Genomic DNA, 12,116 nt, shown 5'->3' on the forward strand with positions numbered 1-12,116 from the left:
TATTTGCAGTTTTTATAGTGTTCAAACTACTCATGAATCACTACTGCTATGTTTTGGTTTGTTTAATGCTAATCATTTTGTTGGTTATGTATTTAATTTGCTATTTCAACTTTGTCCTTTCTACTGTTTAATTGTCATCAATTGAGCATAATTCATTAAGTGTTCTTCAATGTTTACATTTATTAAAACTTTCTCTTTCATTTTGAAGTAAGAACTTAATTTCTACTACATTGGTAGGTATACAATATTCATCACTTTTCTCGTTCTCTACTTTTGGAATACTTTCTTTCGCATAAGTGATGGATATTAACTTCTAAGAACCTTTCATTTTAAGACTCCTCTGCCAAGATATGTTATCTTAATGGGTACTCATCATGAACTACTTCCTACGAAATAATGTCCTTCTCCTTTCATTATTAAATAATTATCTTCCATGAAATGATATCCAAACTTGCATGCTTATTTCTAGTGAAGTGTTGTTATGGTCTATGGTTTCAGGATGAGCATTATTTTCCCTGTCCCAGAGCTGTTGCAAGATACATCTACCTCAAGGGAAATTGGGTCGCCATCTTCGTCTATAAGTGTGGAGTGTTTACTTAAGTAATGGAATCTGTCTCCTATTACGCAAAGGCTGCTCATCTCTCATGTTGTCATTGATATCTCTCATGTTGTCATGTTGTCATTTATATTTGTTGCTTGTGCATCTCATGTGCTTGTAGAATTGTTAACTTCCACAGATTTCATCTCTAGTATGTCATATTTAAATTGTTATTGTTGTATTACTTTTACCAGTTATGTATCAATAAATACCAATGTCCACTGAAGTAAGTTTCCGAGATCATAATTTTTACCAACCACCAGATCGCCAGTTGACTTTGTACCATAATGTTGTATTATGGTTACTAGTTTAGTAACCGGGGGGAGTTCATCAGGAAGATTTTCCTACATTCATTACTTTTAAGTTTCTCGCAAGTGCAGTAGCATTATTAAGCCTGAATAGCACGCCCTATCGTGACGCGTAAAAAAAGTTTGAAACACGCGCCGAGATGTGGATTCAAACTTCGCGGCAGCTTTGGACCACTGGCATAGATGGCACTGATGTATCAAAAACTATACTCATTATCCTTATGGGTATGTCGCCCCCTTGATACAACGTGGTGGCGTGGCTTGATATTGGCCCAACATAGCTCTGCTTCTTGGATCAACTCAGGGTATTTTATGTTTAAGCAAGTTTTGAGCGCGTTCAATTATTTTCGTGTGATATTTACCGTTCAAAGGTTTTTTATACTCGGAAGTCATTGTTTCATTTCATTTCTTTGGTTTCCGCAGCTCACTTCCTCCCGGGGTCCATCATATTTGTGATTGGCTTCACGGGTTGCGATCCCTCGACGCCTGCAGCGCTCTTTGTGGCCGCTTTGGGAATTAGCGGAGCCATGCCTGCGGGAGTGTACACCAGTGCCCTCGAAATCAGTCCAAAATATTCCAGTAAGTATTTTTAGTGAGTATAAGACTATGCCTAATTATAGGCAGCCGAGTTACCTGCATTGTATTTTACTGAATACCCTCATTGGAGACTTATTTTCTTGTGCCCTTTGTTATCAATCCTTGTCCATCTTTGCTCCCATTCACGGTGTACAATATTTGGAGGAGGCGCCCGGCAGCTAAGTTCATTTTCCCCATGACGGAAGGGTAGCCATGGAAGGGTGGAGAGAAACTCGGCGTGCTCTGAGCGAAAGGTGCAGGGGTTGGGCAGTCGGTGAAAAATCTCCGCCACGTCCAGGATTTGAAGCCCTCAGGCTCGCATTTCTCACAAGACGTGAAAATTCTCCGCAATTCTCATCGAAAGAATGTGAGTGGGCGGGGTGATGTAGTTGCTAGTGGTCTCAATGGCAGAGTGGACAAAAGGTCATGCATGTTTACGTGAATGATCAGAGGAAGAGAGGAGTTTGGAGGATGTTGCCTCACATCCAAAATCGCCATTGATGAAATTAATTCAGTCGACGGACGCATGAGTGGCGAGTCATTCAGCTCTTCTCTCATCATTCTTGAATAATCAACCCGGATGTTTCAGCCCACTTTCCTTGAGTTCATGGCGTCATTAGACTGGTGGTCTTAATAGATGGTGTCAACTTACTGAGGTAGAAACTATCATTCATGAAAAGAATCTCTCAAAGATGAGCACGTAAGCGTGTGTGGCCTTCTGTACGCTTTGCATGGAGGCCAATTGGTCACATTTGTGTGAACAAAAGCGAAACACGTGAGAAAGAGGAGTAGGTAAGACGCGGTGACCCTCTCGGCGGGAGCTCCTGACGTCATCAACTTACCTGTGAAATGGTTAAGGCTGGTCATTTTTCGTCGCGAATAGCTCGAGGCAATAGACGGATCGAAACACGGAAAATACGGGTCATCCTATTTTTTTGAACTCTACCACACTCGACTATAGAAAGGAGCTATTGAACGACCCCATTGTTGGAAATAAAAGGCTTCCCATTGATGACGTGACTTTTTCATGAATAACAGCCACCATCGGGCACCAAAGGACCTTCCACCTCATCACTGCTCTTTGTAAATTCTTTGGGCCTTTCCGAGCCTAAATCTGGCACTGCTGGTCCTTTTGATCTTCCTCTTCGTGGCGCTTTGTTTTACATCACAATATGCTGCATCGGATTACTGCTTGTGTTTGGAAATTTTGCATTCTGGCTCTGAATAGAACAAAAGATGGAGAATTCGTAAATAATAAAGCTAGATACAGATCTGAAATATCGACTTCCTTTTCCTCCATTATGCTGTTTATAAATATCCGTCATGGATGTGGTATATCATTTGGATGATCAAGTGCACGGAGAATTAGCTTTTCCATCATCACGAATTACATTGAGATCGTGCAGGTATATCATCAAAGCAAGCCTTTGTGTTTTGCAATTCGCCGTAATTTTATCATGAGCCCAGTCTTCATTCGCGGGAAACATCAGTTCTGTGAGAAGAGGATACTCCTACTTCCCTCGTATTAAGCCATTGATTTAGTCTGAAGTTATATGTATAATCATGCGGGAATGGCTGTGTGTAAGAAGGCCACCGACCAAGTGAAGATGAAATGAACGGCTAGGAAGAGGTGCGAAATGGCGTAGCGAATAATAGGTGAAAAGAGGGGAGGGTGGAGCACTATGCGTCAGAGTTGGACCCTAGGACTCATTAGGCGCAGTGGCTGAGTGAGGAATATAACGAAGGGAAATGTAAAAAGAAAGTCCCCCGAGGAAGATCAAGAGATGTGTGCTGGATTTGGCCGATATCTCTATCTTGAATATCAAAAAATATCCCATGGACCGGCATTCGAAACACGGACCTTTGGCTTAACGGGCCACTGGCCAGAGCACTACGCTATCAAGCTTCCTGATTTTTAACGGCCATTGTGCATGTTCAGATCTCGGAGCAGAATTTCAGAACCAGGATACCAATTTTACTATGAAAGCTATGCATAAATTTACTTACATACATACTCTAGTAGCTTACATTTTGGACTTAAATAGGACGCCATAACTTGCTTTTTAAAAATGTATGCCTTTAAATGCAGAGCTTGTAACTATTTTAATACGTAGTTTCTGTACAAATTGGTACATCTATTTCATCTAAATGCTTGCTTGTTTATGTATTACAATGTCGTACATTTGCTGCCTTGGTCGTAAGTCGCTTAGCTCAACGCTTTCGTTCAAATACCACCGCCTTTCCATCATCCTCAGTGCCCTACCTTTCATCTAGATATCTGGACATGTTCGGTGTTGTATTCTTTTGGCGCCTGTTTTCTCGAAATACGTAGTTGTTGGGGTATTTTTAAAACCTTCCGCGTGAACGGCGGTGATATTCACATCAATTGCTATGGGAAATATTTCCCAGGACCGGGAATCAAACATCGGACCTATGGCTTTCTTGGCCACTACGCTACGCAGGTTTGTTAACGTCCAGGGTGATTATACCGAGTTTAACGGTGCTAGATGTTACCCCCTTTCGGTCCGTCAAGGATGGCAACGTAATGTGGGCGTCTAAGAGGTCACTTTGCGCACGAGAACGACAATATAATTTGTATTTCACCGCCGTTCTCGCGGCAGGTTTGAAATGCAGCACATCTACCGCCAAGCGCGACGTTAGAGCTGGAATGTGGTTCACATGTGGGTAGTGTCCTCCTGTAAGCCCAGATTCTCCTGCGTTGCCATCCTTGATAGACGGCAAGCGCGTAACATCTAGCGCCCTCAACCTTCGTAAAGTTGCGGTTGGAATCAACGAACTTAGTTGTCTGCGTAGCGGTTCGGAATGTCTTAGGCAGTTTAAAATTCTTGGTTCGATTTCTTGTGTAGGGGAACTTTTTTTTCCAATGGCAAATAATTAGTACTCCGGTGTGTTTCTCATTATATGTGCCTTAATTTCATGGTATTGGCATTCACTTCACTTGACGCCACGGCCGAGTGCTTGTTTTCTGGACAACTTAAGCATTATTTTAATAAAAGGATCCTGAAATTCATTTAAGTTTTAACCTTGATTTCGTGTAGAAGGGGGCCCAGCTGAAATATATTCATTCACTCATTTCCGTGCTTCATTTTGTGGCCCATCTGCATTTTGAAGATAAAAATTACCCTACTTTCTTATTTCATTTTGATATCTCAGATTTCCGAGTAACTTTACATTCTTTTTCAACTTCCTCACGGGCTATTGATCCGTAGTTCCATTCAAAGTCATAGAGCATGCTTCCTTTTCACCTGCCGTACTTGTGATTCGTGTGTATTTGGTAATTTTTTTATCATGTTGTGGATTCGTATCTCTTCTTTGCAGATCACCCTTGTCATTTGGGATAACTTAGGATATTTATCATTATAATTTTTTTCGTCTAGGCGCAGTTTTGGGGTTTGTGCAGTCCATAGGGGCCTGTGGAGCCCTGGCCTCCATTTATATTATCAGAGAGAGTCTTTACGGATCGGTAAGTATTAAGTACCCGCTGCCAGAAGGCTTACCCACTAGGTTTCCTCGCTCTCCGTACAAATCAGTGGACCTTTAGTTGATCCCCTGGATCAGGGGTCTTCGAAATACGGCCCGCGGAGGGCTTTCATCCCGCCCGCGCTCTCGTTTCAAGTAGCGCGCGATTCTCGCTCGTTTAACTCTGTGAGACGCCGCTAGGAGCATTGCAGCGCTGCACTGCACGTCAAAGTCGCCTTCAACTGTTCGTAAATAAGAAATACGCCACCGAATTTTTCAGTAGACGTTGGTATCGAATACTTCAGTTATCGGCAAATTTGCTATCCGGCCCGCGGGGCGATTCGGAACTTGGAATGTGGCCCTCGTGGCCTAGTAAATTGGAGACCCCTACCCTAGAAAAAAAAGTTGTATTATAATGATTAATAATAGTGATTCAAAGTGGCTATCAAACAAGGCAGATTTATTTTTATATTTTGAGGTGGCCTTTTCGATCACAAACACATGGGCCCTTTAGACAGCTCCCCATTGGGCCGGTTTATCACAATATCAAAGTGGACCACTGACGTCAGTCTGTATATATTTTCACATGACTGGTTAATTTATTCGTTCCCGGAGAAGCGCTCATGGATGGAGGAAATCGCTAAGAAGAGTGTAAACAAGACTCAACCACGGAGGAAAATCGCATGGAAATGAGGGGTTGCGGACAAGTAGTGGCCCGCACGGGAGGAGCGCGGAACGTCATAAACGGATCTGCGAATGATGAAAGGGTCGAACGACCTTCGATTTCCACAGCTATTATTTCGATAAGTATTCGACGAATCAAAAAAACCGAGAAATTGGTTTATTTTTATTTCAAACTGTATCGCATTCGAAAATAGTTATAAAAATTTATGAACGAGCCATAAAATTTCGCTCAATTCATATTTTTTTAAAATTTCGATTGTGATAGTTTGTAAAACGAAAACACCCGTTTCTTTCCGTTTCCCGATCCATCGCTGACTTCTCGAGCAATTGGCGGCGAAAAATCTTCGGCCTCAATAGTTTCACGGATCAGTTGATGACGTCAAAAACTTCGGCGAATCATCGCTGCTCCACCACTCCTCGGCGTTGCATCTCTGTCTCACGTGGTTCGCTGTCGTGTACACCGTTGTGAGCGATTCCAATGAGCGGTATTCCATGAACCGGAGTAAGACTCGGAACATTATTGACGTCATTGACTCGTGAAAAGTGGGTGGCTTCTTTCGCGTTTTTATTTGGGCCTTATGATAGAATGACAGGCTGAATGGAAGAAGACTCATTCTCATAAACTTACCTTTCCCTTCCATTGACGCACTTCTGTGGATGAATTGGGATTTCAGGTCTTGAGTGAACGACCCCGTTGAATGAAGTAGAAATACCCCCGGACTTCACTCGTTGGGTTCCCAGTATGCGAGTTTCTTCTCTTTTCGAGATTATATTATCCCGTCGGTGGGAGCTTCGTGGTGGATTTTTCCCTCGTCGTAGCTTATATTTCTCTTCCATTCACCGAATTCTTTTGATTAGTTGCGATTTCGGGAATTAATTCGATTTGGTTTCCGGCCGCTCTTTCTTCCGCCGTCTGCTATCCGCCCATATCCGCGATTGAATGGGGCTGCCCCTCCTCCCATTTTACCTCCGCCCGGCTAAATAGCTTCGCGTGGGCGAAAGCTCTGCGGCTCAAAACGCTCGCGCAATGAGCACAAGCGATGGAGACGAGTTGACCGGGCTTCAACTGGAAAGAGAAGAAGATCTCGGGCATCACTAAGCGTCCGCGGGGCGGATTGAATGCTGTGTTCCGGGAAACGCCGTGTCCTCGGGAAAGCGGAACGTGTGCACGCAACTGGTGTCCGTGGAGAGCTTTGAGAAATCATTCCCTCTCCCTCCTCCGAGTCCTTTATATCTCTTCGCCGGCCACAAATGGATTTTTTGCTGTGATTCGGCGACTTCGTGGAGTCTTTCCTTTTAAAGATATTTTTTTCGTGTTTCTTTCTGGCCAGTGTGGGGGCGGTGTTGATGATGGAGTGATAAGTGTCTGGTGGGTGGGGTGAGGCGGTGGGTGGATGATGGCGAAGGGTTGGCTTGGCGAGAGAGAGAGTGAGGATAAAAAAGAAAGGTTATTGATTGCTCCTATTGACGTAAACTCCTTTTCCAGAGAATTGCGCTATATTTAGGCCGATTGGGATAGGAGAGAGAGAGGGGGGGAGGGTGTTGACAATCTAGCGCGGGCGATGCACAAAGGCGGGAAAACAAGAGCTTAAAAAAATGAGAGGGGATGATGAAGAGAGGGCCGTGGGCAAGGAGAGGGGGACACCCTTGGCGCGAGGCAGGATGTGCAGCCTTTAACTCCACCACTCTTTTGTCATATGCTCTCATTTTCCTCGTATACTTGTTAAGTAACCTGGAAAAAGTTCTTAGCCAGAACAATGAGTTGTGTTTAAGGGGCGCGGAGGGGAAGTGGGGGAGGGGCGTGTTATTTATCCGTCCTACCGCGCTGAACGAGAGGTGCGGAAGAAAAGAGTAACGATTGAGTAGCTTCCACGTGTCCGTCCGTTGAAGGGAGCGTTTGGGAAAGAGGTGATTGACGCGATTGGTGAGTGCAGCATTTATTTTTCAATGCGACGTCTCTTTGGAAGTGCTCGAAGCGCTGAGTCTCGCGGCTCGTAGACCTGGAGTTGCTCTCGTTGACACTCGAAGCCTTGTTAACGTGAGTGAAAGTTATCTTAAAGCGTGCTGCTTAAAGTTATTAATTTCCGTCCCCGAAACTGGCCTGTGTGTTAAGGAATGATTAATTAATAAAAAAATTTAAAGTTTCCATTGAAAACATCGAAAATTTCGGAACGAAATACAATAAGCAACAGGTGGTAAGAGGTAATAAAAAAACTCGAAACAAAATGTTGAACTATCCTAAGGGTTTTCACAGTTCTTGTCAAAAAATAAGAAGTTGTGGAAATCAGATATGCGATCACATTTTCATGCAGAAATACTACATTTATTTGTCATTTGAGGAAGTAGACAAGGATTTCGTCATTTTCCCATTGCATTCCATGCAAATGAATGAAACATCTAAAGAGTAATTTTAAAAGTGGACGTAAATTGCTAACCAAAAAGAAAACTATTTCAGATATCTGGCGGGAAGAAACAAATATTTTTCCCGGCAGTAAGGTTAAAATTTTTGAATGTTTTCTTAATTAAAGGTTTTCAGGCACAAAAAGGGAGTCACGAGAAGCTGGAACATTCCTGGGCATGACAATCTCTGCTGCTCTCTGCATTCTTGGACATGACAATCGTGGACATGACTCTCTGTCGCTCGCTCTCCTGTTGCAATTTTCCCTCGGTCGTTGAGGTAAAGCGTAGCTGATTGTTTTCTTCCTAAGGATAGGTTGAATGACGCAGAACCAAATTACCACGTAATACCCGCTGCATGCTCGAGAAATATTTGCAGCGACTTTCCAGTTGCTGGCCACGCTCGGTCGAAATTTTTCTTCACTCGCGCATTTTGCATTGGAACTCATGGCATTCTTAAGATTTTGCATTTGGCTTCCTGGCGAAATTGATTTCGCTGTTTGAAAGAAGAGCAAAATGATGACTTTCAATTGATTACTGTGCGGTATTTCTGGTCGTTCGGAAGAATCCGTCTGTTATTTGGATTTACTTTGTAACACCCTGGTCAGTCATTTGAATGAATGTGAATCATTATTTTTATTATTATTTTCGAGGTATATGTTTCTCAGCACGTAGGCTGGGAGCAATTCACGTACCCTAGTTGCAAAGAAGATAGGACCAAAAGGGTTAAGCTTATACGTAATATTGTTTAACGTTCATTAAAAAATCTTCTTACTATGGTGCAAAATCTACTTACATTTTCCGTCATAGGCAATATCGTCATTTGGTTCTACTGTTCAAGGGATAAATAGCTATTTCTCTAGGGGTAATTCAGCTCAAAGTCGACCAGAACATTAGGAAGGTTGGCCCATGATGTAGCTGATTTCAACAAAATTGGGCATATCGTGTTCTTTTGATTTTAAAACAAATACCTCTAAATCTTTTTCTAATTTACGCAATGGCTGCAATGTTGTAAACTAAAATTTTACGGAATCGTATTCCCATTAGACTTCCGGAAATTACGAATATTTATAATCATGCAATGATTCATTTGGATTGAGAAGGTCATTTTTGGATTTTAAAAAATGAAATTCGAGCAATTTGATAAATTTGAACACATTTTTCAATTTTCGCATCGAATTTTGAGGAGTAGAAGAAGGAGGTTATCCCTTCGATTTTCACTTTTTATATGCTCTAGATGCAGCATTTCTCTACACTTAATTAATATTTTCAGCGTAACATTTTTATGTCCATGTGGTGTCTGTGCGGGAATCCCTTTGCACGCTGGTGATTCATTAACTCCTACCAAACACCCTAAAGGTGGTTCGCTGGGTATTATGTCGATGTAGATTTGAAAATTTGAATCTGTCATCAAATTTATCAAATTGTTTGATGTTGTTGAACAGGTGCAAATATGCCGCAAATGGCATAGGTGACTACTTTTAATTATCCCTCAAATTCATCAATTTTTCTAAGGTACTTTAGGTTTCATTGATAGGGTACAAAGGTACCCCTATTTTACGATATAGCGTTTTTACGTTAATTACAATAAATGTTAATCCATCAACTTAACATACGAACATATAGTTTGTTTTCATTCATTCTCTTAGTCCCTCAAAATTGATCTGAAATTAATTTGACACTAAGAAATCTTTCCTTAATGGCATATTATTTACTATCATATATACCTTATTATGCATTATATATATATGGTTGAGGGGAGGTGTGGGGGTGGTGTCCTCTTGTAGGGGTTTCAATTATATTACTCCTCTTAGGTTTGTCTGTTTGACTGAAAAAATGGGGATGGGGATATAAAATGCCTTAAATTGAAATTTCATGTCTTCTTCATTTCAACCAGAAAGGTCTGTTAATGTAACATATTTTCTATTTTGTATTCCTATGTTTTTATCATAGTATTTATTTTTAATCCTATAAATAGATATCGCTATTATTCAAACAAATTTTTTTCATCGCTTGATTTATTACGCTGGTGTGTCATTTAAAACCTTTCATATGTCCAATTATTTTAATTATTTTTCTTCATTTTATCGTCCATGTTACATTTTATTATCGATACATTTGGAATACTGTTACAGGTAATGAATTTTTGGAAATCGTAATGGGAAGTAATTGAGTCAAACCACATTTTTATTGTGTGATATCTATTTTTTATTCTTTTGAGTACATGCATTTTAAGTTTTCAGTGTATTATAGACAAGTTTCCTTCTTTAAAAAATAACCCTCATAAATTTTTTATTTAACAATTCTACCTCTCCTTCTCTTAAAATTAAATATCTCGGTAGTTTTATCCTCCTTATAACAAATGAACGCAGTAAGTTCTCCTCTTGCTCCCCTCATTCCTCCCACCAAATACTTTTCACTCTCAGCCAACTCTCTTGATTCTAAGAATGTTCCTTCCTCTGCAAATTCATGAGTCGACTCATTACCTCTTCTGAATTATCCATTATACTGTAAAAGAAGTTATAAAGTTTAATTTAAGCATTCAACTATGTTTTAACAACACATGAAAAATTTTCAACTCTCATTTGGTTTATTATAACCTTTACCGGTGCTTCAAAAACCAGAGGTGTTTCGACTAGCCCGTGAGACTTCGTCGTTTATAACTACAAACTGTGCTTATTAAGCTATTTTCTCAAAAATTAGTTGACACAGCCGATCACCCGGAGAAATTGGCGTTATTGTGCAAATAGTGCGACAAAACACTTGAAATGTATTTAAAGAAACGGAAATTCGTACATGCGATTTACGTTGACATAAAACGCGATATATGTAGCTATTGGCTTCATTATCTTCTTGATAATTGTAGTGAATTTTAAACTCCAAGTAAATGTCATTGAATAAAGGATGATTAACAATACCTTATTCGGCAAATAATTGCAGCTTAAGACTCAGATGATAGCCATTATTTGAAGAAGATAACTGCGTACCTCCCGTATAAACAATGTGAATTTTACTGTATTAACTATGCTACTATGTGCCTAATTTATTTTATTGGGTGCAATTAAGTTTGCAGTTATATTTTTCCACTAACAATAGGGTGGTTTCCTTCATCAAAGAAAACGAAAGGCATTGATTGCGATTCGTTACCCACCATTAGTGTATTCATAATATACAAATTATTTTGTTTTAGAAATACCGGGTTAGACGAATGGCAATGGTCCATTTTTATCCTCATTTGAAAAGGGCCAGATTGGCGCCCATGCGATGCCACTCCACGTGACGTCACAGGGACCTAGTTTCTATACGAGAAGATAGGAGTTATACGTCGTCTGAGGTTACCATTGCATGCATGAGGCGCAGAGCTCAGGGAAACATGTCTTAACAATCACTTATTAAAACTGGCTAAGGTCGGAAAGTTTTCCTCGTTTGATAAGTTATTAATAATCCTTATTTAAGCCAAGAGCTACCAGCCAGCAGGGTACTAGGCTAGCCGCTAGCAGCCTGCGTCGTATCACCGCTAAGCCTCGCCTCAAGGTCACCTCGCAGGGCGGGAGGGGGAACCAGAAATACGCCACGCGGAGAGACTTCCCGACATTCATACTTAAGCGTCGCGTTTTCGCGCGCTTGAAAATTTTCACTTTTCATTTAATCGCGAAAAATAGATATCGTCATTTAAAAATCTAAAAGGGTGAAATACGTACTCCAGGAGTAATAATCTTTCGATTTAGGCAATAAAAAAATAATAGGAAACCACCCTATTTCAGGGCCGAATGTTCGGGGCCGCCCATCACAGGTCTTGAGCTTTGTTGTCGGCGTGAATGAATAGCATACTTTAAATTACATATTCAAAGAAGATAAAGTTGTTACTGTAGTGATACTTATACGTAAATTCGACAAAGAGATGACTGACGACAATTATAGCTCTCCAGTCCGGGTGACGACGACAGCGACGGACGATAAACGGACGGTGGTAGATGAATTTGAGAAATACTTCGTGAGATGTGCACAACTACTCTGAGAATATAATTTTCATTGTAGAGCTCGAAAAGCTGATGCATAACAAGTTTCGTCGC

General features: G+C 40.9%; 1 protein-coding gene across 1 annotated transcript in view; it reads left to right on the top strand.

Annotated features, from left to right (window-relative positions):
• Positions 1-12,116, top strand: part of LOC124171236 (sialin-like) — a 229,792-nt gene that overhangs the window by 195,639 nt on the left and 22,037 nt on the right. Inside the window, exons 10-11 of the mRNA XM_046550379.1 lie at positions 1,330-1,485; positions 4,881-4,966. Coding sequence (XP_046406335.1) covers positions 1,330-1,485; positions 4,881-4,966 — 242 coding nt within the window. The remainder of the gene's footprint in view (positions 1-1,329; positions 1,486-4,880; positions 4,967-12,116) is intronic.

The sequence above is a fragment of the Ischnura elegans genome, chromosome X (genome assembly GCF_921293095.1).
Source record: "Ischnura elegans chromosome X, ioIscEleg1.1, whole genome shotgun sequence".
Classification (NCBI taxonomy): Eukaryota; Metazoa; Arthropoda; class Insecta; order Odonata; family Coenagrionidae; genus Ischnura; species Ischnura elegans.